Source organism: Capra hircus, chromosome 25, assembly GCF_001704415.2.
Source record: "Capra hircus breed San Clemente chromosome 25, ASM170441v1, whole genome shotgun sequence".
NCBI lineage: Eukaryota > Metazoa > Chordata > Mammalia > Artiodactyla > Bovidae > Capra > Capra hircus.
The window spans coordinates 36,367,648-36,391,722 of record NC_030832.1 but is presented as its reverse complement, the minus strand read 5'-3'; the positions used below and the strand labels follow the sequence as shown (position 1 = coordinate 36,391,722).

The window sequence follows — 24,075 nt, the reverse complement described above, 5'->3', positions numbered from 1 at the left end:
GGGAACACCACGTAATTAGTCAAAAACCTGTGGGCTGACTCCGCGCACGCGCAGGAGCACTCGTCGCCGGAAGTCATGATGCCCCGACCCACGGCACGTGATTTAGCACGCGTGCGCAGTAGGTCCGTCTTGCAGCTGTGTTGTGGAAATGGTGGAGAAGAAAACTTCGGGTAAGTGAGCTTCTGGCTGTTGGCCCACTCTCTTCTTCTCAGATTCGAACCTGGCCGAGGATTCCCTCACCCGGTTATTAGTCTCAAATCCCTCCCCCGGCGCTCGGGTACTGACAGCCCCCTAAACCCGGGGCAGCTCCCTTCTGTCCACGTTTTATTCATGCCTGCTGCAAACCGGGCGCTGGGGATGAAGAAAGAAGGAAGATCTTTTGCATCCAAGAGCTGCTTTCCGGGAGCGGGGCCGACACGCAGATCTACCATTACGTTTCAGAGTGATACGTGCTATGGTAGAGGGATGCAAAGCTCCTGGACTCAGGGAGGAGTGGCATCCAGCCCAACTTCTGGGAAGGAGAGGATAGGGAAGGCTTGGAGGGAAAGAAAACGCTTGGACTATCTCTTGAAAGTTACGGTTTCGCTTCGTGCAGGTGCGTGGGGACTCCTTCTCTGCAGCGGTAATTGCACGCGCCAAGGTAGGAGAGCAAGAAAACGTAGATCGCTTAGGAAATCAAGTTCACAGTTCCAGGGCTTGTGGAGGAGAGAGAGGCTGGAGGACAAGGGAAAGGCCCCCTTGAAAGGCATTTTAAACACTGCTGACGAGTTTAAACTCTATGGAGAGGGCAGTGAAGAACCTTCAACGGCTTTTAACGCAGGGGATTGACGCAAACAAATTTATCTCTTAGAAGAGGACTTAAGTACAAAGGGTGGATTGGAGGGGCTATAGCCACGCTGTCCGGTAGAAATTTCTGGGATGATGGGAATGTTTTTAATCAGCACTATTCAGTATGGTAGCCAATAGCCGCCTGTGACTATCGAGCACTTGAAATGTGGTTGGTTAGACTGAGGAACTTAATTTAAAATTGCATGCATTTTAATAAATTACATCTTAATTAATCTACATCTAAACTAAAATAGCCTCATGTGGCTAGTGGCTGTTTTATTATGTAGCACAGGTCCAGAGATTGGAAGGCCAGTTAGGAAGCTATTGAGTAATCCAGATAAAAAGTGGTGAGGGTGGGAGCAATCTACCAGATTGACTTGTAATAAATCCAGTCATGTCCTCTTAAAACCCCTCACTGGATCTCTGTCACCCTCACCATAATCCAAGCCCAGGAAATCTTTCACTGCCAAGGCCTGGGTTCAATCCTTGGTTGGGAAACTAAGATGCCGCTAGCCTTGCAGTGCAGCCAAAAAATAAAATAAGATTCCCCAATCCAAATTCATATAGACACTTAAAGGTAATATTCTTAATGGTCTGCCTGACTTCATTGAAGGGATTCCCTGGTGGCTCAGAGGTTAAAGTGTCTGCCTGCAATGCTGGAGACCTGGGTTTAATCCCTGGGTTGGGAAGATCCCATGGAGAAGGAAATGGCAACCCACTCCAGTATTCTTGCCTGGAGAATCCCATGGATGGAGAAGCCTGGTGGGCTACAGTCCATGGGGTCGCAAAGAGTCAGACACGACTGAACGACTTCACTGACTTCATATCCCCTGCCTACATACTTTATAATACCAGCCATATAGAACTTTAAAAAATGTATTGAAGACACTGCAGTCTTTGATCCAGGCCTTCTCTCATGCTGGTACCGAAGTCTAAGACATGTTCCCCTCCTCCAACCAGGCTAACTGCTGTCCATCAGTCAGGCCTCAACCTAGGCTTACTTTCCCCTGGAAAATCTTCCTCACTACCCCAAGACCTGGTGGCTCAGACGGTGAAGAATCTGTCTGGAATGCAGGAGACTCGGGTTCAATCTCTGGGTTGGGAAGATACCCTGGAGAAGGAAATGGCAACCCACTCCAGTATCTCTGCCTGGAGAATTCCATGGACAGAGGAACTTGGTGGGCTATAGTCCATAGGGTCTCAGAGTCAGACAGGACAGAATGACTAACACACACCCCAAGAACAGGCCATGTGTTTCTGTCATGTGTTTCATAGTACTTTGCACTTCCCCGTCCTAGCATATACTCTCCTGTACTGTGCTTGTTGATGTGATCGTTTATATCCCCCACCTGATGTTAAACTCTGGTTGTCTTCCCAGAACCCAGGGCACCGCCTGGTACTAGGAAGGGAGGCAGTATAGTGCAGTGATCAAGAGGATTTTTTTGATGCTGGGCAGTTCTGGGTTTGAGTTCTGACCCAGGAGCTGCTTATTAGCTGTGTGAACTTTGGACAGGTTTCTTAACCTCTGAACTCCAGTAAACTGGAGATGATAGTGATAGCTGTCTCGTAAGGTTGATGTAAAGATTAAAGGATTCCCTTTATGCAGAGAGATTAGTACAGTCAGACCTCAGATATGCAGGCTTGATTCTCGACCACCGTGATTAAGTGAGTATCACAATAAAGTTGAGTCACACCAATTTTTCGATTTCCCATTGCATATAAAAATTATGTTTACACTATATTCAATTAAGTGTGCAGTAGCATTATGTCTTAATATATATGCTTTATTAAAATTTTTTTTGAAATTTATTTGGCTATATTGGGTCTTTATTGTGGCATGTGAGATCTTTCTTTTATTTTTTACTTGTGGTATGTGGAATCTATTAATAGTTCCCTGACCAGGGTTCGAACCCAGGGTCCCGTGCAATCTAAGAACAGTCTTGGCCACTGGCCTACCAGGGAAGTCCCTGTGTATGCTTTAATTTAAAAATACTTTTTGCTAAAAAGCACTAGCCATCATCTAAGCCTTCAGCACATTGTAACCTTTTTTGCTGTTGGACTTCCTTTGTGGCTCAGATGGTAAAGTGTCTGCCTACAATGCAGGAAACCCAGGTTCGATCCCTGGGTCGGGAAGATCCTCTGGAGAAGGAAATGGCAATCCACTCCAGTACTCTTGCCTGGAAAATCCCATGGATGGAGGAGCATGGTAGGCTGCAGTCCATGGGGTCGCAAAGAGTCGGACAGGACCGAGCGACTTCACTCACTTTCACTTTTGCTGTTGGAGGGTTTTGCCTCGTTGTGGATGGCTGCTGACTGATCAGGGTGTGGTTGCTGAAGGCTGGGGGGCTGTTGCGATTGCTTAAAATAAGGCAGCAGTGACGTTTGCCACATCGGTTGACTCTTCCTTTCATGAAGGATTTTTCGGTAGCCTGCAATACTGCTTGATTGCGTTTTATCCAGAGTAGAACTTCCAAAATTGGAGTTCATCCTCTCAAACCCTACCGCTGCCAGGGTTTTACATCAACTAAGTTATGTAACGTTCTGAATCATTTGTTGTCGTTTCAACAATCTTTACAACATCTTCACCAGGTGTGGTTTCCATCTTAAGCACCACTTTCTTGACTCATCCATGAAAATTGTATCATAAGATTGCAGCAATTCAGTCCCATCTTCAGGCTCCTCTTCTAATTCTAGTTCTCTCACTATTTCCACCACGTCTGCAGTTACTTCCTAAGTCATCCTTGAGGGTTGAATCAGCTTCTTCCAAACTCTGGTTCGTGTTGATATTTTTTCCCTCTCCCATGAATCACAAATGTTCTTCATGACATCTAGAATTCTGAATCCTTTCCAAGAGGTTTTCCATGGACTATGCCCAGCTCCATCAGAGGAATCATTATCTATGGTAGCAACAGCCTTATGAAATACATGTCTTAAATAATAAGACTTGAAAATCAAAGTTACTCCTTGGTTCACGGGCTGCAGAATAGTATTGTGGCATGAAAACAACATTGATTTTGCTGTACATCTCCATTAGAGCTCTTGAGTGCCTGGGTACATTGAAAGGCATCTCTTCTCCTGAGAAGTAGGTATCAACAGTGGGCTTCAAATATTCAGTCAACTATGTTATAAACAAATGTGCTGTCATCCAGGCTTTGTTGTTCCATTTATAGAGCAAGGGCAGAGTAGATCTAGCCTAATTCTTAAGGGCCTAGAATTTTCAGACTGGTAAATGAGCACTGTCCTCAACTTAAAGTCATCAGCCACTTGAGCCCCTAACAAGAGAGCCAGCCTATCCTTTGAAGCTTTGAAGTCAGGGATGGACTTCTCCTCTCTAGCTAGGAAAGTCCTGGATGGCCTCTTCTAATAGAAGCTAGTTTGTCTACACTGAAAGTCTATTGTTTAATGTAGCCACCTTCATTAATTGTCTTAGCTAGCTCTTCTGAGTTTTCCTCTTTTGGCCAGACCATGCAGCATCCATGATCTTAGTTCCCCAACCTGGGATCAAACCTGGCCCCACAGCACTGAAAGCATAGAGTTCTAACCACTGGAGCACCAGGGAGCTCCTTTAGGTCATTCTTGCTGTAGCATTTATTGCACTTTGCACTTTTATGTTATGGTGACATCTTCTTTCCTTAAACCTCATGAACCAACTTCTGCTAGCTTGGGACAGCTGACTGGTGGAGCAGCCAGAACTCACACCCATTTATCCGTTACATTAGCTGTCCTGAGTATGACTGGTTCCCGTTGAGTGAGAGTTGGTTTGCTTGGGGTGAGTTTGGAGTGGAAGAGAGGTAGGGAAATAAAACATCACATGGACTGTGCTCTCACAGCAGAGTGGCTGTGAAGTTAGACACATGAGAATTCAGCAGGTTCTCCTATGGAGGAGAAAGTACCAGTTGAGTGGGGGGTGGGGGTGGGGGTTGAAGAGGCAAGGGAGGGGGAAGACTTGAACTCAGAGTGAAGGATTTGGGTTTAGCAGTGGGACTTGTGGGTGCATCCACTTGAAATGGAGGGAGACGGGGGTACCCGTGCAGTCATGATTGAGCGTGGACTGATGGATAAGCATCTGTCCGTGGTGGCTTGTCCTTTGAGCTGGGAAATGAGATTGCTGTGCGTAAAGGCTGAGTGCCTCAAGGTCCCGGTGGCGCCTGGGAAAGCCAAGTGCACTGTGGTCTCCACCGGCACAGTTGTGTGGTTTCTGCCAGCAATGAGAGGTCTCTAGGAGATATTTCACTGCCCAGGTCTGGGATTGGGAGGAAAGAATGGGGCCAAAAGGATGGAAACCAGGCATGAATGGCTGAGACAGCAGTCTTAGGTGGCTGAGAAGGAAGCAGCCAGAATGGGCGATATATTGGGAGGAGATCCAGGGGCCAAGGGTTTGGGGACTAGGGTAAGATCAGAGAACTGTGGCTCCCACCCCCTGGACATCTTCCTTCCACCCAGGGCCCAGAGCCGAGGCTGCCCAGCGTCTCTCTTCTCTGCTCCCGTAACTCTTGTGGCCCTGTCCCATCTAGTTCGCTCCCAGGACCCTGGACAGCGGCGGGTGCTGGACCGCGCAGCCCGGCAGCGCCGCATCAACAGGCAGCTCGAGGCCTTGGAGAATGACAACTTCCAGGACGACCCCCACGCGGGCCTCCCCCAGCTGGGCAAGCGGCTGCCTCAGTTTGATGACGACGCAGACACTGGTGAGGCGGGTAGAGGAGGAACGGGGCGCCGTGGGGTGGTGGTGGTGGGGCAGGCCCGGGAGGCAAGGCTGCAGGAAGAGGGAAGAGCCTGGCTGGGTCAGGGTTGTGTAAGGATGTCGGGCTGGGGGATGGATGGCCTGCGAGCTCCTCTGGCTCCCTTCAGCCAAGCCCTCTCCCAGTCTCTGCCTCAGTTTCCTTTCCTGTGTGTAGAATAAAGAAGCCAGGGGAGATGAGCCCTTAAGATTGCCTCTGGCTCTGATGTGGAGCTTTAGGTATCAGGAGTGTGGAGATGGAGGAAGGCTCAGGTTGGAGAAGTGGGAGGCAGGGAAGGATCGTAGAGAGAGGCCGGCTTAGAACCTGGCAGGCACCTGGGCAGGGAAGGGACACAGGGGCATTGGGAACAGTGGGGCAGAGAAGCCGGTGTCTTCCTGGGTGAGGGCCAAGTAACTCATCACCCTTGATGTCTAGGAAAGAAAAAGAAGAAAACGCGAGGTGATCATTTTAAACTCCGCTTCCGAAAAAACTTTCAGGCCTTGCTGGAGGAGCAGGTGAGAGCAGCCGGCTGGGAGGACCCCACGGGGCAGGGATGCACCTGGCGAGATCCCTGTGTGGGCGGAGCAGTCAGAGCCAGCCCTGCCCCCTTGTCTCTGCAGAACCTGAGTGTGGCCGAGGGCCCTAACTACCTGACGGCCTGTGCAGGACCCCCATCCCGGCCCCAGCGCCCCTTCTGTGCTGTCTGCGGCTTCCCCTCCCCCTACACCTGTGTCAGCTGTGGCGCCCGGTACTGCACTGTACGCTGTCTGGGCACCCACCAGGAGACCAGGTGAGAGGGGCCTCCCCTGGCCCACACCCTCCCCGTCCTCCCTCCAGCAGCCTAGGGACCCTCTGCTCATCCAGGGCTTCCTCTGCCCGCAGGTGCCTGAAATGGACTGTGTGATCCTGGGTGTCCCCAGAGAGGAAGGCCCCGTGTATCGCCCGGCCTCGGAGAGAGCGTCACCGAAGGAAAAGATGCTCCTCCCGGAGCAAGAGGGCAGCCCAGCAAAGCCCATGTCCTGTCCTCCAGGGAGACCAGCCTCGCTTCCAGGGCCGGAGGCAGGGTGGTGCCTGAGCCCTCAGAGTGCAGTGGTAATAAAAGGTCTCGTGCGAGGAGGAGCCTGCCCGGGTGGTTCTGTGGGATTTTGGGGGTGAGGCTGGTGGGTCCCTTGTTTCTCGAACTCGCTGCTCTGTGTCTTTTCCTCCTACCTGTCAATCACTCCTCCCACCGTCTGCCCCTCTGGGTCCCTGACCAGGAGAGATGCTGTCCTATTCTTCCGCTATGTCGTTGCATTTCTCGGCTGCTGCTTTTGGTCGCTTTTTTGGTTATTGATCTAGTGGGTTTGTTTTTTTTTTTTTTTTGCATTTTCTTTCTCTAGTTCCTCTGAGTGTATTTTGAGTCCCAGGACTGGTGATGGGGAAGTGGAGTGAGGGCTGGGGACGGGGATGTAGAAGGGTAACACAGAAGGAGCCAGCCCTGTCTTTGTCTCTGATTCTTACCCAAAGGGGAGAGACTGGGCCCTTGTCCTTGGTGCCGCCCATCCGAGTTGTCCTTAGGAAGCCCGTCTTATCATGGACTGTGGTGTGTGAAATTAGTAGTAGTAGAGAAAACCCAGACATTTCTGGGAAGCGTCAGGGAGTTCATGGTACAGAGGCCTCTGTTCTTGGAGGCCCTGATGCTATTAATATAACCTTGTGGCCCTAGAGCTTCTTAAACCCACACCTTTTCTAAGTGGATTATAAGCCGTGAGCTCGAAAACGCCTCGGAGTTGCTGTCTTGAGGCTGAGTACCTTGTTGCAACATAGCAAAGCAGATGCTTAGGAAATATCTGTGACACAGGCTATTTCAATAAGATATTAATGAGATCCAGCCAGGCTGGTGTCAGGGGCCGCCTTAGGCTCTTCTCCCCGCTTTGGGGGACTTTCTTGTGGTTGGGCTTTCTCGCCAGGTGTTACCAGTCTCTTCCTGGGAAGTTGCTTGCTCTTTCTTCTGGAGACTGGTGGTTGGGCAAGTGGTGTTGGGTGACAGCGTCGTGTTGAATGGTAGTAAGGACAGGGTTTAAGAGACAGTCCTCAGCGTGGTGGTTTTCAGAAATGGCTGTAAAATTTTTTACTATCCTTCAAGCATCAAAAAGTGGCTCTTGGTCCCCTTCCCCTGGGATCTGGTCAGACCTAACAACTGCTTGGCCCGGTAGACAGTGGTAGAAGAGTGATCATGGGACGTGAAAGGCCAGGTGGCAAAAGACAGTGCAGCTTCTGCCCCGTCCCTCGATACTTGCCTTTGGAGCCCTCGGCTACTTTGTAAGAAATCCAGGCATCCTGAAGCTGCCATGCTGTGAGGAAGCCCTCTGTGTGCAGGTCCTCCCATTGGCAGGTCCAGGTGAGCAAGCCTTCAAGCCTTCCCAGCCCAGGCTTCCATCATAGGAGTGAAGCTGCTTCCTGATGATTCCAAACCCCAGACATCAAGTCACCCTCACCCATTTGAGTCTTCCTAGCTGTGTCCTCAACATCTTGGAGCAGACACTGGCCATCTCTGCTCTAAATTCCTGACCTACAGGATCTATGTGTATAATAAAACAGTTTATGCCTTTGAGCCTTGGGATGGTTGGTTGGACAGCAATAGTAACTGGGACATCAGGAATTCAGTCTACTGGCTGCTGACTCTTTGGCCTAGATTAATTATCTTGCTCTCAGGCAGGGAAACCTTCCTGGGTCCTAGCCTTTCTATTTTCCTCTCTGCCAAGAAGTGCACTCAAGAAAGAAAATAGAAGGAATTTCCTGGCGATCCAGTGGTTAGGACTCGGCGCTTTCACTCAGCTGGGCCCCAGGTTCGATTCTTGGTTAGGGAACTAAGATCCCAAAAGCTGCACGGTGTGACAAAAAAAGAGACAAGACTATTTCTTGGCTGAGGAACACCTGTGCTTCACTGTAATCACCTCCTTCGGATTTCCTGTTGGATTGCTGCTGAGTCAGCACCATCTCCTTGGTTTGTTTCCTAAGTGTACTGACTTTGTTTCATATTTGTTGTTCCGCATGGTGTAAGATTTGTCTACTCTGACACACTCAGTCTTCGTCTGCTGGCCTTGATAGGATCCCAGGGGCCTCATGCTGACTGGCTCTACAAATCATTTATTGATCTTTTCTAGGAAGGCTCTCCAGACCCTGATTTAAAACTATAATTCCTCAAGGAAAATCTTGAGCAGTTTTTGCCAGCTTCCTATGTACTAGTGGAGACTTGGTCCCCTCCTCGGGAAACACCTGAGTCTTTGGGAAATCCCTGGTGGCTCAGATGGTAAAGAATCTGCCTTCAATGTGGGAGACCCGGGTTCAATCCCTGGTCAGAAAGATCCCGTGGAGAAGGAAACGGCTACCCGTGCCAGTAGTCTTGCCTGGGAAACCCCCTGGGACAGAGAGCCTGGTGGGCTGTCCGTGGGGCCGCAAATAGTCGAACACTACTGAGCAACTAACACTTGCACTTCACTGTACTACTAATTATTAGTGCTGCTTACAAGGTTGGACAGACCACTTTGCCCCTCTGACTGTTACAGCCACCTCCCAGAAATCAGAGGACTAGAGACTGTACCAGGCCCAGTGCCTGGTTTTCGGTGAGTACTCAGCTATTGACCTCATTGCCCAAGACCTAAGCAGTTTGTTGTTGAGCTTTTTCATAGCCAGTTCCTTGGAAATCAGAGGCTTCTTGGAACAAGCAGCCGTAGCACCTTGCCCATTACGTGGTAACTAGCTGTCTGCATTTTTGTCTGCTCCCAGCCTGTGAGTTCTCTGAGGGCAGGGACCAGATCTTGCTTCTGTAGCTTCTAGCAAAGAAGAAAATAATGTTAAAAAGGGTTAAAAAGTAGTTCGATAGCCCTTTATAGCCATGTGACCCTGCTTGATGGACAAAGAAACCAAAACTTAACCCCATGGTCATATGAAGGCACTCAGTCAAGGCTCGAATGTGAAACTTGGCTCAGGTTGGTTTTCCTGAAAGGGGGAAGGGGTGAGAAGAGGCAGGTCAGCGTCACGTGGCCCAGGGCCTGTCCTGCAGGTTGTTACACTGAGGGCCTGCGTGAAACCCGCTTCCCAGTGTCTATGTTTCTGTACAGTCCTTTCCACGTGGACTTTGGACTTGGCCTGGGGACAGCCACAAATGGTATGAAAGCCGAGTGTTGGGGGGGAAGGGGTAGGGAATAGCATGGAAAGCATGTGTTCTGGGCGGAGCCCAGTAGGAGGCCCTGATTCGAATGTGTGTGTCCACGTGAGCAGTCCAGCTTACTGGGAGACCACGGATGGATGGAGGAATAGTAAGAAATGGGGTAGAAAGGCAAGCTAGGGACTTCCCTGGTGGTTCAGAGGTTAATCTGCCTGCCAGTGCTGGGGACGAAGGTTCAATCCCTGGTCGGGGAACTAACATCTCACATGCTGAAGGGCAGCTAAGGTGGTGCGCCACAACTGGAGAGAAGCCAGCTTGCTGCCATAAAGAGCCCACGAGTGTGGAGTGTGGCAACCAAGACCTGATGCAGCCAAACTGATTTTTTTTTAAAGTTGGGCTAGGGCCAGGCAGCGTGCCACGGTGTAATTGTCTTTGTCTTTTTCCTGCGGCACCAGGGACAGGCTGATGAATAGGGAGAAATGGGAACTGGGTCACAAAGCTCACTTAAGGGGGTTCTCTTAATATCAGAGTCTGGGGATGGGGGCTGGACCCAACACCAGGCGGGACAAGGCAGAGAACTCGGTGGAAGTGGAAAGCTCTGTGGAGAACTGATAGGATTTGGCTGCCAGCTGAGGGGAAGGTGGTGAAGAGGAAGTGAAGGAGCAGCCAGAGGCTGCTCTATGAGGCTCAAGAGTTTGGCCTGGAAGAAACTGTGATTTGGGGGGAAAGTGATGGATTCACCCAGCCTGGTGACAACACTCGAGGGCTGCACGACTCCTGAAGCTCAGGAGAGGACCCAGTTAGAACGCAGGTGTGGGAGGTCTCTACATCCCAGGAGAGTCAGTGCAGGTGAGCAGATGGGATCAAAGGAAGGTTAAGTGCCACGCCACCGCCAAGGGACTCGGTGCTGTATGCAGCACGACGGGATGGGTGCCAGGGTAGACCCTGCTCTCTGCTCCTAACACTGGATGCCAGGCTTCTTTCCCTCAGCCTCAGTTTCCTGCTTCAAGTGTGTACCGGCTCTGCTCGGTGCTGGCTGGGCCTGTGCCAAGCATGCCCACGGCCCTGTAGCCATGTCTGAGCTGGATACCATTCAGTCACACACACACACCACCAATACACAGGCCTCTGAACAGACCTCCAGTGCCTTTTCTGGAAGTTACTGAACCATCCCCAGAAAAATGTACTTGCTCCAGGCCTGGCTGACTTGACACCATTTCAAAGGGCTTGTCAATTTCTGATATCCACTCTCAGGTCCAGGTAAAGAAACTCTAGACCAATCATCTCCTTGTGCAGCTGTGAGAAAGGTCCAGAGTAAAAGGAATGACTTGTTATCAGTCTGGCCAGAGGGTATCTGCTATTCCGGTCCTTATCTGCTCGTTATTGGGCCTTACCAGTAGTTGTGAGAATGCCACACTCTACAAACTACTTGCAACTCCTTTCCTCCTTTGCCAGATGGGGCAGTCCAAAGGCAGTGGACAGGTGACAGCCTGGGGTCCAGGAACTGATGTGATCCTGGGTGTTGCCTCAGTCACCCCTTGCTGGGTCAATTGCCTCATGACACCATCAACCCCAGAACAGTTCACAAGTTTATTTACGCATGAATTTATACAGACTGCAAACACTCGGGGACGCCTCGACCCGTTTAACGGCCCGGAACCTAGACTCAGAAGGTTAAGAGGGGTCCAGCCTCAGAGGCCAGAGATGAGTTCTCAGGAGGCCGGTTGTTGGCCACAAAGGATCTGGCGTAGCCAGGGCGGAGCTCCCATGGGAAGGCGGAGCCTGAGGCCAGAGCTGGGTGTGGCTTCCGGGCAGGGGGCGGAGCCAGAGCGTGGCTGGCCCTGAACTCGATAACCTGGAGCAGGGGCCCGCGCCCGCAGCCCAGGTATTCCAGGGACCCCTCTCCACTGCGGGCAGTGGGAAGGGAATGGGTCCACAGGCCTGGCTGCCTATACGTAAGCGTTCTTCCCGTACTTGCCAAAGCTGCTGTCGCCCTCTTCATCCGAGGCTGCGGCGGGCAGGCGGGCAGCGAGGCTGGCGGCCGTTATCACGGGGGCTTTGTAGGGAAGCTGGACGCTGGCCGGGGAGAGAACCCGGTCAGAAGGATGTGCGGCCCTTGCCCCGCACTCCGCCCCCGCGGCGCGCCCTCCCTTACCCGGCGGCGGGGTCCCGGTCCCGGGAGCAGCAGCAGTTAGAGAAGAGGCAGATGCCGCCCAGGATGGCGAGCAGGCAGGCGCTCCAGCCCAGGTAGAGGGCAGGGCCCAGCTCGTACCTGGGGACGAGGACGGTGAGCAGGTGGCGCTAGTTCAGGAGTCACACTGAGACCCACCCACCCGCTGTCCCCCACACTCACTTGGTTCCGGCGTACAAGGGGTCGAAGAAGTCCCTGGTGATGTTGAAGGCGTACCAGGAGACGGCCACCATCCCGCAGATACCTGGGGGAGGAACCGGAGAACCCAGCTAGGCCTGGCGGAGGAAGGGGCAGCCCAGAGAAAGGACATGGGCATCAAGTCCAAGAGCAAGCTTCATCAGATCCCTTTCATTTCCTCTCGCCAGCTACTCACTTCTGTTTCCTACGTCAACGGCAGGCTGCTCCATCCAGCACCCAGGACACACTGCAGCCCACCTTTCTTGTCTAGCCTCCACTCTGCTCCTCGGCCCCTCTTCCCTTTGTTTATCCCACACCTGCCCTGTCCCTCTTACCTCTAGTGCCTGGACCACAGTTTCTGCAGTAGGAATCTGCTCACCAGCTCCTGCTGCTGCTGCTGCTGTCGCTTCAGTCGTGTCCGACTCTTAGCGACCCCATGGACTGCAGCCTACCAGGCTCCTCCATCCATGGGATTTTCCGGGCAAGAGTACTGGAGTGGGGTGCCATTGCCTTCTCCGTCACCAGCTCCTACCCATCCTCGAAAGCCCAAGCAGTCTTCCCTGATCAGCCCTGCCTGCGCTGACACCCATTTCCTAGGCCTTATGGCTCAGTGCATGAAGGCCTGAAGCCAGCCAGGCTGCTGGACTACTGGTCCAGCCTGGCCGCCCCCGGGGGCTGTGTCTTCCAGTAGGCCACCTGGCTTCTCTGAGCCTGTGTCCACATCTGGAGAACAGGACAAGACCTGCTCTATCTCACAGGCGTGTTGTGAGGGGATGTGCACAGACATGTTTTGCAAATTGAAAAGGGATGGCAAGCCTTGTAGCGCTGTTACTGTGCACAGTGCGTGTGCATGTGTGTGCGTGCATGCACGTCCTAGCTCTGATCTTCCCAGCCAGACTGGAAGCGCTGGAGGGCAGGAACTCTCACCTTTGGATTCCCTCCCACACCTTGCTCATGCCTGGCGCCTAGTGCAGGCTCAAGAAACATTGCTAATGGACTGATTTGTAACCAAGGGATTTGGTGAGTATGGGTGAGGGTGGGGTGAGCAGGGAGAGGGGGCAGGTGTCAACGCAAAGGGGAAGGTGAGGCAACCCTGGGGTCTGGGTTGTCCATCCCACCCCCACTGCAGCACCACCCCCTCCCACTGCAGCGCGGGGTCCACCCACGACTTCCCCCGATTACCAGCCAGGATGTGTAGGGCTCCTGCGGTGGCCGCCAGCTTGGTTTTCCTGGAGAGCTCCAGGCCCCCAATGTTCGTGCAGCGCAGCCCCACCATGCCTAGGAAGAGGCCCAGGAAGCCCAGGAGGATGGCGGTGATCATGAGCGCCCGGCAGGCCTGGATGTACCCTGGGGAAGCGGGGCGCAGCCATGGGTCCCAGAGCCGGCCCTTTCCCCTCCACCTGCTCTCCAGCCTGTGACAGTCAGTCCCTACAAGCCCTCAAGGCCTCTGCTTCCTCTTTGGGCCCCATCCCATCTGAGGGGTCAGCCTGAGGGGTCACAGCCCCTCCTTCCCAGGAGCTCACCTCCGCACCCCTCGACCCTCCAGGTGCACTTTGCCTCTACCTCTGTTACAAGGCTTCTGCTCAGCGCCATTTAGACACTTTGGCTAATAATGCTTTGTCCTGGGGGTGATACTCCTTTTGCAGGATTTTTTTTTTTTTAAATTTTTGGCCACACTACGTGGCATGCAGGATCTTTGTTCCCTGACCAGGGATCAAACCTGGTGACCCCCTGCAGTGGAAGCAGGGAACCTCAACCATTGGACTACCAGGGAAGTCCCTGCATTGTAGGGTATTTAGCAGCATCCTTGGCCTCTGCCCACTAGACGTCAATAGCAGTCCCCCCAGACAGGACAATCAAAATCTCTAGACATTGTCAAAAAGCTACCACTAGTTGAGAACCGCCATGCTCTGCTGGGTGTTACAGACACTACACTCTGTGAGCACCCCTCCCCTCGCTCACATCTGGGAGGTTCCATTTAGCGCCCTGCACAGTGCCTGACATCCTGAACCCAGCCTCTTCCCGGAGTGACCGATAGGGGGCAGCAGTGGCAGCTTCTAATCTGGAAGGTGGGATACCTGGGCCTAGGACGGGTGCGAGGCAAGCCTAGCTCATATGCTCCTTCCTCAGAGCCGAAGGAAACGGCTGCTCCCTTTCTGGGCCCCCTTCCTCCTCCTAGGTCTTCGACAGTTGCCAAGCACTCCCAAGGACCTTGCACCCCTTCCCTGGGTGGGGCAGTGCCACCCGTGTTGAAGGGGAAAGGCTGGGCCCCTGCCAGGAAGATGTGAAGTGGCCCAGAGTTGGGGGGCAGGGAGGAGGGGCAAAGTTCCCTGGGAGCATTTTCTCCTTTCCGGTCACTTCCTCTGGAGTTCCCCCAGCCTCTCCCCCTACTTATCCATCCACCCACCCACCCATCCCCACCTGGGCAGACCAGCTCCGGATCCCCAGGGAGCTCTTGTAGATAAGGAGACGTTATTGAAGGGCCCATAAGCAGCTGCGTGGCTGCGGTGTGAGTAAGTGACAGGACCCCCCCAGGACCAGAACTAGCCTGGGAACGGAGTATCGGCTGGCTCTGAATTCCAGCCCCCCGACCACCTGGGTGGCTCAGGGCAGGTCACCATGCAGTTTTCCTGCTCCTGAGATGAGGTTACTAATGCTGCCAATGGCGGGGCTGTAAACAGCACTGAAATGGTGCCCGCAAAGCACTGATGATGCCTGGAGCCTCAGCCTATCCCTGGACAGCTGCGTGCTCTCTGCCCTCCCCGCCCGGCTCGCTCGCCCTTGCATCTCCGTCTTTCATTGTCTTCTGTGCGCAGTCATGAGAGCAGCAGTCCCAGCGGGGCCCCTCCTCACACCACGCTGCTGAGTGGCTGCAGCCAATGTCCCTCCTGCCCACCCACCATTCTGGCGTCCGATCCTGGTGTCTGACCCAGATTGTACTCAGCTTTCATAGAAGTTCTTTTTTTTTGGGGGGGGGGCGGGTCCTGGATGGGATGAGAGCATGAAGCCCCTGTAGCTGCCTCAGGAGACCCTGGGAATAGTAGGGGCAGGGGAGACCCACCCAGACTCCCTAGCAGCTCATAGCATCTCTGATACTCGGGGAGGCAGTTTCCTGGCATGCTGGCCTCAGCTCCTTCCCCTGCCACCTGGCCCCTTCAGCTGGGGACCCTGGAAGGGCATGATGGCTCCAGCAGCCCCCAGTGAGGGCACGGGAGCTGCAGTGCACTGGCGAGGGCCGGGCCGACCGAAGGACTCCGCGGGTTGGGGAGTGATGCGTACTACTCACAGCATGAGCTCCAGGCACCAGGGAGGGCCTTTTGGGGCCAAAAGAGCTGTAGGCTCCAGCCCACCAACAACCCCAAACACATATGCACACACATCCCTGACTACAGTGCATACTGAGACGTGCAAGAGGACTCCATTTAAAACAGCCTTCTAGAGCTTGCCATGGCAGTGAGACCAATGCCCCAGTGGAAGCCTGGTGCAGTTGAGACTTCTAAGTATCTCAACCCCCAGGAATCCAAGGTGGGGTTTCCTCTTCACCCCACAAGCCCCAGCACTCTCACCCCAAAACTAAAGTGCTGGATTTGATTGAGCGAACGTAGACGCCAGCCTGGTGTTAACATTTTCGGCACATTTCATCTCACATAATCCTCATGACCACCCAGTGAACCAGTGCTATTCTGACCCGAGTTTTAACAGATGGGTCAAATGAAGCTCATCTTATCAGGAGGCACGGAGCAGGTCCACGGCAGGTGTCAGGGCTGGCACTCTAGCCCCAGTGCCTGCACTTGTAGCCACAAAGGCAGAGGGTCATGCTAGAGCAGGGGGCCACGTGTGGCGCGGCCTCTGCTGGAGTTCCACACAGAGAGATGCCCCCAGCACTCCTGGCTGCAGGAAGCAGGTCTCCTCACTGCATCTGGCTTCCCTGGGCTGTATGGCGCCCAAGGTCCAACCACAGGCAGCGCCCACCCTCCCTGGGGTCTCTCCAGCCTCCCGCCTCCCTCTGCTCCCTTCGGCTCTCCCCAGCCCGTACCGGAGAGGGCCAGCATGGACGGGAACTCCCAGCAGTTGTGGACGCCCATGGAGTCGGTGGCACAGCTGTACCAGAGGTTCTCGAAGATGGTGTTGGTAGTGATGACATTCCCATGCACGGTGGACACTCGCCAGCTGCTGTGCGCCAGGGTCACCCCCAGCATCAGCAGCCCCACGGCTGTGAGGAAGAAGCCGAAGATCTCCATAGCCACCGGCATGGTGGGCCACAGGCCCCGAGGGGAGCCCGGGGCCCCGGAGAGGGGGAGGGGCTGGGCCCCGGGGGAACCTGAGGGGGCTTTGGCCAAGGAGGGTGGTTCAGGGAGGCTAGGGAAAGAGAGGGAGGCAGGCTGCAGCCTCGGCCTCTTCCGTGGCCCAGGTCCGTCTCCGGTTTGTCTCCTGCCCTCTTCCCCGGTCTCTTTGCTTCCCCGCAGGTCCGTCAGAGGAATGAGCCAAGCGCGCACAGCAGCTGTTGACGAGGAGATGGAGGGAATAAACGAAACGGGCCAAAAGTCCACCCCCTCCCCCCTGGCCTCTGGGCTGCCCTGGGCTCCCCGCCCCTCGAGGGTGGGGGGAGAGGACTTACCGGGGAGTGACTAACGGACGCGCCGCCAAGGAGGGGCTCCCATGGGAGGCACTGGGAGCCAAGGGGAAGCGCTGGCTTCTGACTCAGCTTTCATCGGGGGCCAGAGAATGGAGTAAAAGGGGCAAGGAAAGAGGAAGCGGCTGAGGCAAGAGACCGAGGCTGAACACAGAGAGGCCCCCTGCACCTTTCGGTGGGGAAGGATCAAGGCAGCTGAGCCACCCTCTCTGAATACTGGTGAGAACAGTTCAAGAAACTCAGAGACCTCAGGGTTGAGTCTCCAAGGAAGAGTGAGGTTGAATGAGGGAATGGGAAATCTGGGGGAACCCATGGCTTTGGAATCCAACCAACCGGGATTCAAACCAGGTCCTATCCTTGACCAACGCGCCACGGGCATGAAGTCGGAGCCCCTTGAGCTTGTTTCTGCTTCTGTGAACTGAACTGCTCCTCCTCACTTTGTAGGTTATGTTGAGAATTGTGACTGCATATCAAAGCTCCTTGCGAGTATGAACTGCTCAGTACCAGGTGAATGCCCTGGGTGTCCAAGGCCCAGGTTGAGGCCACCAGGGGTTGTTCTCCTCCAAACTTCCAACTTCCTGAACTTGAATTTCGCCCCTTGTTGGGTTGATCTTTGACTCTCGGCAAAAAGCTTGATCTTGCTGCCAAAGGGGCCCTAAGTGGGATAAATCACAAGCCCAGGACGTGATCCTCTGATAATCTAAGCAGCTCAGAGTTATCAGAACCGTCACCGGCTCTACTAATTATGACAGATTAGAAACCTCTGGGTCCCCACCCCAAGCCAACGCTGAGCACCTGTCCTGGCAGAGACGGTCTCACTTCCCACAGCCGGGACAGCTCCGGTTCTCTTCTGGCGAGCGTGGCTGGGGCTCAGTTCCAAGGGGCTCATTCTACACCCAGGCAGTCACACGGGACATCACTGTGCTGAGGTGTAATCCCCATCCTCTTCCCTGTGCCAGGCTCCTCCATGCTGCCTGCAGGTGCCTCCTCCCGTCCCCCCAGTGGGGATAAGGAATGAGAGGTATGAAGTGAAGCAAGACAGGCCCAGGCTGAGCCTGGCACGGGCTAACGGGTGTGAGGCCAAGTGGGCTGGGTGGAGACTGGGTTCCAACCTTCCTTCTGCAACTGGGATGTCCTGGGTTCCTGACCTCTTCCGTGACCTCTGCCAAGTCCATGCCAAATGCCCATTTCCTCCTCCCCCTGCCCCGCCCCCGGTGGCCCCCCTCCCTTAAGGAGAGGGACAGGGAGGAGGAAGGGGAGGACGCAGGACAAAAGGAGGGAAGGGCGGAGGTTTTGGAGGAAGCTGAGTGGGGGCCTCCCTGGTGTGGAAAACTCCACGCTGAGAGGCAGCTGAGTGGGTCAGAGGAGACATCAGTCTTGCCTGTCCCTTCAGCTCTGCCCTTCCCGCCTCTGGTCAGTTTTTTGTCAGGATTCTAAGGCCATGCAAAGGCCACATCCCTATGCTGCCTGCCACTGCTCAAGGACATGGCTAGTGGTGGGGGAAGGAAGGAAGGGTGTGGGGTCTGGGCAGCTTGGTGGACAAAGGAGAACCCCACAGCAGCCTCCGGGGTAGGCGTAGGAGGGCGCAGAGCAGGAAGGGCACACGTGTGACCCCGTAAGCTTAGCCATATATTCCATTTTCTGATCTCCTGGGCCCAACCAAACCCACCCCTTTCTCAACATGGACACAAGAGGTTCCCAAGCCCAAGTCCAGGTTTATTTACACTCATCTCCAAGCACATGATTTGGGGATAGGTGACAGCTCTCAGGGGAGAGGAGGGTGACGTCCACAGAGGACAGGGATGCAGTGCAGGAGAAGAAAGGGATGGCCGGGGGGGTGGGCCTCTCTTCCAGTGTCCTCCACGGGCTCCCACGTGTCCCTGCACAGACGCAGGGATGCCATCTCCTTCAGGATTTGGACTTGGACACAGCAAGTCCGATGAGTCCAGCCAGTCCCGCCACGCCCAGGGCCATGCCTCCAACGATGGCCATGCCCACTAGTCCATCTGGGGAGAGGAAAAGGGAGACTGTCACGAGGCCAAACCCAGTCCCTGCGGGGACCTGGGCTACCACCTCACGGCCTGCTGCTCCTTGGCAGAAGACATGCCTCTCTCCCTGGAGTCCTGGTGTGAGGGGCCCTCAGGGCCGGGGAAAGAAGAGGGTTTGAGGAGGAACTGCCTGGAGGGCATCATCTGAAGAGAGACCAGAGGGTCCAGGCACGGGCGACAGAAGAGGAGTTAAGAGAGTGGAGAGGGGCCCGGGGATGCTGGGGGCCAAGGAAACATGAGGGCAGGGAGTGGAGGGAGGCAGAGGGGCAGAGAGGACGGCCTTCACCTTTCTTCATGGCCTTGTCAATGAGCCGTTCCAGTTCTTTGGCCTGGTTGTTCTGCGGCTCTGTCTGCAGCAGCCCTCGCACATACTTCAGGGCCTTTTCATATTCCTGCACTCAGGGAAAACAACACACACCCCCTCAGAATTCCATCCCTCCGCCTGCCCATCAGAGGGGCCTTCTCTCCGCTGGCCCTGGGGCTCCTCCCTCTCCCTGCACCCCCTCCCTTGCTCCAGCCCCACCCAGAGGAGTAGAGTCCACACACCATCCCAACTGTGTGGGGGTGATAAGCTGAAGGAGATAACAGCCCAAGGCTTGGGGCTGCACCCCAGTGCTGACATCACTTTGCTCCCCACACCCTCGGCACCCGGATCCTCCGTCTCTCGCCTTCCCTTAGTGTCCTGGCCTGCTTTCACCTTGCACCTCTGTACCCAACACCACCCCCTGCCTACTGCCCTCTCTGGCCTGGGCTCTACCCTGGAGGAGAGAGATGAGTGGGTGCTTGACCACCCAGGCAGGGTGGAGGGGAAGAAGGAAGTGCTCTGCTTTACCTTGAGCCGGTAGTTCCCCACGGCCAGGTAGAAGACGTAATCCCGCTGCTCCTCTTTGCTCCCTTTGGGCAGCAGCTCTGGGGAGTCGGGAGGAAGGAAAAAGGTGAAAACCCCTTCTCTTCTTTCTTAGTGCCTGTGTCCCAGACACCCCCTCCACTCCCTAAATTCACTGTCCTGAGCCTCCACTTCAGCTCCAGTCACTCCGGGCTCCCTACCCAGAGCCGTGGGGCAGCATGAACCCCAGCCAATACTGAGGTGTACGCAGCCCCCATATCAACACTCCAGTCAACTCTGGTTCATCCAAGTGAACTAAAAGCAAATCAGGGCAGTGGACAAGCCAAAGGCATCTCTACTCCAGTTGCTTGCTGCCCAGACTAGTGTTCAAAATAAGTTTTCACTCCTCTTTTCAAAAAAAAACAGCTCCAAACTCACCCTCAACTACCCCTCCCTGAAAGATCCCACCGAACTTTCTAAGTTCAGTGACTTCCCATAAGGTCACGTGTTCAGCTGTACTCTGTGCACTAGAATTTGTTGCTAAGTGGGCGTTTATACAGCTTCCCAAGCATCTGTCAACTAGAATGGCAATGTTTAGAGACCAATTCTGCAGCTGTGTCCTATTTCTCAGGAACTGGAGGCTGAGATGATTTGCATTCAGGAAGATTCTTACTTTTATGGATTTACAATAGCTATCTTTGGCTAGTATAGTGATTGTTTATACACCATTACTTGACCAAGAGAAAAGGGGTACAGAGAAATTTAAAGGTCAAGTATTGTGGCCTCTGACAAATGCTGACCTATCCAAAGTTAACAGGAAACAGTATTCTGATTAAAAAAAAACACCATCTGCTCACAGGTTTTGAGGACGGTCTTCTGGACTTCTATGTGACTCACCCCAAAGGTTTTCAACAATAGCTGCTAAATAAGCAATAAGGTGAGGTGAGGGGGCAAAGACAACATGACTGGGACACATGAAGACAAGAGCTTCTGTTCCCAATTCAGCCATTAATTAACCAGCTGTCTGACCTGAGACCAGTCCCTTTCCTTCTGTCTAGATGACCAGATCACCAAAGTCCCACGGGGACTGACATGCTACGACTGTCTGGCAAAAGCACACTGGGAGAAGTCAGACTAAGTGCAGCCCTTTCCTGCAGTGAGTTTACTGGAAGATAACTGTACGCTGAGATCCCGTGTTGAAAGGATCCCCACACTGGAGATGGAGGGAGCAAACCAGGCCAATGGTGGCAGAGGACGACGATGGCAAGTTGGGAAGGGGCAAGCTGGGGAGTCAGCCTAGCACCTCACCCTCCAGCAGAGCAAGGCCTTTACGGATGTCGTCGTTGTACTTGCTTCGCACCAGGCACCAGGCATATTCAAACTGCGTGCTCTTGGACACCGAGCCTGCTGCCTTCTCAGACTTAAATTTCCTTTCAAATTTCTGCCACAGGAGAGGAGAGGAGTCATTTAGAAGTGAAGGGGGCAAGCTGAACTCTAGCAGGACCTGGGTGTCCCTGTTACCCATCTTCTCCCTTGCCACAACCCCCGTTCGGGTCTTGGGGTACCCGACCATGGGGTACCCCAGCTCCTGCAATCTTCATCTCTGGGACCCAGGCATTCTGCTTCTTAGTGCCGAGTCGTCTCCTTTGTCTCCTTGGACCTCCCCTCTCTGCTTCCCTCCCCCTAGTGGTGCCGAGTGGAGATGCCACCTGGTGGCGGCCCCAGGCACCGCTCCCGGAGCAGCTGACCCCGGGAGGCTGGCCTGAACAGTAAACAACAGGCTGTCAGAATAGCTCAACAACAGTCCAGCCCACGCGGCCCCTCGTCGGAGACTGCTTCTCTCAGCCCCACCCTGCCTAGTTTGGACCCTATCTTATCTGAAGGAAAAAACCGTAATAAACCTGCCTACCTCCTGTTAGAGCTACAAAGATTGAGACATCCCCTACAAGGGACTTAGCGCTGTGCCGGATTGAGTACTATGTGAAACTTTACGGTGGTCGCTGTGTTCCCTCGCCACTGAAGGAGCACTTAAAATCAAGTGCCCGCATCCTGACCTCGAGCTTCTGGGAGAACCTAGCACCCATCAGACTCCAGGCCCCGAGTCTGAGGCGTGGTGGCACAGGAAACTACAACTCCCACTAGGCTCTGGGGCAAAGTGGACCCTCTGGGCTAGAGCCGAACGCTGCTGGGGCTGCCGGGAGCCGTAGTTCTGCTTCTCTAGGCAAAACTGATGCTGGGAGGAGAGTTTGGCCCCTACCCGACTCTCCTCAGGGCCCGCCCCTCCGAATCTTCCTTTTCCCTCCCTCGGAGCCGGGCCTCACCAGCAGGTCCTCCACAGACACCAACTCGTTCAGCACGGCCTCCATGGCCGCCGGCCCCGCAGTCCTCACAACTCGGACGCTACACTGCCACTTTCTCCATGGCCCACTGACAGGGGCGGAGAGTCACTTCCGGTGTCCGGCGGAAGCGGGACCGCCCTCCCCTACGCAGAGCCAATCGCTTCCCGTAGCCGCCGCCGAACCCGCCTCCGCCTACCGCCGCCGCGGCGCGCAGATGGTCTCACTGATGCGCATGCTGCAACTGGTCCCTCTCCCTCACCAGAGCCCGCAGGCCGCGCACGGCGCCTGGCCAGTCCTAAAGCTGGTCTTCCTGGGTACCCTGCAAGTGCCTCCGTCTACAGAGGCTCTCTCAGTGAAGTACGAGACGGTGTCTTGATGGTTAGCCCCCAGACTGAAAACAGCGTAAAGAGAAGGTGGGGATCTGGGCATGGATCCCGTAATTTTAAGATCTAGTCTAACCCTCTCTCTACCTCCCTCCCCCCTGCCCCAACTCCCTGCTCCCAGATATCTAGGACCCTAGGGACTACGTGACTTTTTAGTGCCTGCAAGAAAATCATAACTAGTACCAGGGTTTCCAGGGCCCGGGCGGACTTAACATGCCAGAGCAAAGAAAACTAGATCTGTCAACCGTAAACCAGAGACTGGAATACATACTAATGGGGGATGCTATTAATGGGAATTTAAAGAAAAGCTGTTGCCTCTGCTTGCACAGAAGGTCCAATATTTTAAATATTATTTAATAAAGCATCCTCTGGGTGTACTCAAGGGGGAAAGGCCATTCATGTGGGGTCATGGGCATTAAGGAGCTTGGAAGTGAGAAGCAACAAAACATGGAAAGGGGAAATGCTGCATGCTGCTCTGGCATCTGTGTTCTGTGCAGTGAAGCGTAGGTCATGAGGGTAGCTCAGTCATGTCTGACTCTTTGCAACCCCATGGACTGTAGCCTACCATGCTCCTCCGTCCGTGGTTGCCATTTCCTCCTCCAGGAGATCTTCCCAACCCAGGGATCGAATCCAGGTCTCCTGCATTGCAGGCAGATGCTTTACCATCTGAGCCACCAGGGAAGCTAAGTGACTTTCAAATTCTCTTTACCTTGACCCACAGTACTCCAGCACACCTGTGAATGTAAGTTCCCCGAGGGCAGAAACTGCATCTTGTTTATCTGTCCATCTCTAGCTCTGAGCACAAGGAAAATGAAATGTTCAAGAAATATTTCTTAAATTGTCAGGAAATTATAGTAATGACCACAGTGCAAATGCAGGGGGTTAGCGTCCAAACAAACACCCTTCACATTTGCAAAGCCCCTTGAATCTTTTTTTCCTCATAGCCTTGTGAGTTAAAGTAGGGAGTTATTCTTTTCTATTTGGCTTGGACAGTTGATATGAGCTCAGTAAACTTTAAGAGAAACCTCAATTTAGGGAACTGGCTCCATAATAGTCAAGGAGAAAAATTTATGTTCCTTCAAAGATGTACTGGGTGCCTAAGTTTGGCTGGGCATTGGGGTGAGCAGAGAGGGTAAAAAGGTGTACATAATATGAAGCAGATGAGTGAAAACAGGGCTGAACATTAAGGGCAAGTAGAACTTACCTTCCTTTGAAGGCAGGGAATTTAAGAAAGGCAAAAGTCCACTATTTCTATCAGGATGTTACTTTCCTCAGGTGGCCTGCTACCCCTCATACATGTTTGCATCTGTTGTAGCTCTTGGCACAGGCCTGGCGCATGGCAAAAACTCCATCAGGGTTTGTTAAATGTAATTTGTGGGGGGAAAAAGAATGTGTTACATGGCTCGATTCTGCGCCAATGAAGAGATCTTAAGTCTGTTCCTTGGGTCCAGTAGGCACAGCCATCCACCCTGGATTATAGGGATAAGAAGTAGTGCCTGTTCATTTTACTTCCAAATTACGTTTCTCCGTCTTTTTCAAAAACATCTGCTTTATTGACTATGCCAAAGCCTTGGACTGTGTGGATCACAACAAACCGTGGAAAATTCTTAAAAGAGACAGGAATACCAGGAATACCACCTGACCTGCCTCCTGTAGGTCAAGAAGCAACAGTTAGAACTGGACATGGAACAACAGACTGGTTCCAAATCAGGAAAGGAGTACATCAAGGCTGTATAATGTCACTCTGCTTACTTAACTTACAGGCAGAGTATATCATGCGAA

The 24,075-nt window shown here is 53.7% G+C and overlaps 3 protein-coding genes across 7 annotated transcripts; 1 reads left to right on the top strand and 2 right to left on the bottom strand.

The window, feature by feature from the left end:
* ZNHIT1 (zinc finger HIT-type containing 1) lies at positions 63-6,662 on the top strand. Its single transcript, XM_005697814.3, has 5 exons — positions 63-170; positions 5,343-5,513; positions 5,982-6,061; positions 6,167-6,336; positions 6,429-6,662. Exons 1-5 carry the CDS (start codon positions 149-151, stop codon positions 6,448-6,450), a joined length of 465 nt encoding a protein of 154 aa, XP_005697871.2. The 5' UTR covers positions 63-148; the 3' UTR covers positions 6,451-6,662.
* On the bottom strand, positions 11,273-18,094 carry CLDN15 (claudin 15). Of its 5 annotated transcripts, none has more exons than XM_018040878.1 (6): positions 16,683-17,898; positions 16,101-16,565; positions 13,247-13,411; positions 12,050-12,131; positions 11,852-11,968; positions 11,273-11,772 (listed from the first exon to the last, which is right to left on the bottom strand). In XM_018040878.1, exons 2-6 carry the CDS (start codon positions 16,315-16,317, stop codon positions 11,646-11,648), a joined length of 708 nt encoding a protein of 235 aa, XP_017896367.1. In that variant the 5' UTR covers positions 16,318-16,565; positions 16,683-17,898; the 3' UTR covers positions 11,273-11,645. The 5 variants fall into 5 exon arrangements, with proteins under 5 accessions (XP_017896367.1, XP_017896366.1, XP_017896369.1 ...); XM_018040877.1 differs by having other exon boundaries at positions 16,101-17,352; positions 17,493-17,898; XM_018040880.1 differs by having other exon boundaries at positions 12,050-12,162; positions 16,101-18,094.
* On the bottom strand, positions 18,393-22,040 carry FIS1 (fission, mitochondrial 1). Its single transcript, XM_005697811.3, has 5 exons — positions 21,893-22,040; positions 20,880-21,012; positions 19,578-19,654; positions 19,032-19,137; positions 18,393-18,703 (listed from the first exon to the last, which is right to left on the bottom strand). The coding sequence occupies exons 1-5, from the start codon at positions 21,935-21,937 to the stop codon at positions 18,606-18,608; spliced, it is 459 nt and encodes a 152-aa protein (XP_005697868.1). The 5' UTR covers positions 21,938-22,040; the 3' UTR covers positions 18,393-18,605.

Bases quoted from the DNA above. Each gene is read 5' to 3' on its own strand.
- ZNHIT1 (XM_005697814.3), top strand. From the start codon at position 149: ATGGTGGAGAAGAAAACTTCGG. The intron at 6,062-6,166 runs GTGAGAGCAGCC...TTGTCTCTGCAG, and splicing joins AGGCCTTGCTGGAGGAGCAG to AACCTGAGTGTGGCCGAGGG. The intron at 6,337-6,428 runs GTGAGAGGGGCC...CTCTGCCCGCAG, and splicing joins GGCACCCACCAGGAGACCAG to GTGCCTGAAATGGACTGTGT.
- CLDN15 (XM_013974836.2), bottom strand. From the start codon at position 16,317: ATGCCGGTGGCTATGGAGATCTTCGGCTTCTTCCTCACAGCCGTGGGG. The intron at 13,412-16,100 runs GTACGGGCTGGG...CCGCTTCCCCAG, and splicing joins GTCCATGCTGGCCCTCTCCG to GGTACATCCAGGCCTGCCGG. The intron at 11,773-11,851 runs GTAAGGGAGGGC...CTCCCCGGCCAG, and splicing joins GACCGGGACCCCGCCGCCGG to CGTCCAGCTTCCCTACAAAG.
- FIS1 (XM_005697811.3), bottom strand. From the start codon at position 21,937: ATGGAGGCCGTGCTGAACGAGTTGGTGTCTGTGGAGGACCTGCTG. The intron at 19,138-19,577 runs GTAAAGCAGAGC...CCCTGAGTGCAG, and splicing joins TGGGGAACTACCGGCTCAAG to GAATATGAAAAGGCCCTGAA. The intron at 18,704-19,031 runs GTGAAGGCCGTC...TCCTCTCCCCAG, and splicing joins TGACAAGGCCATGAAGAAAG to ATGGACTAGTGGGCATGGCC.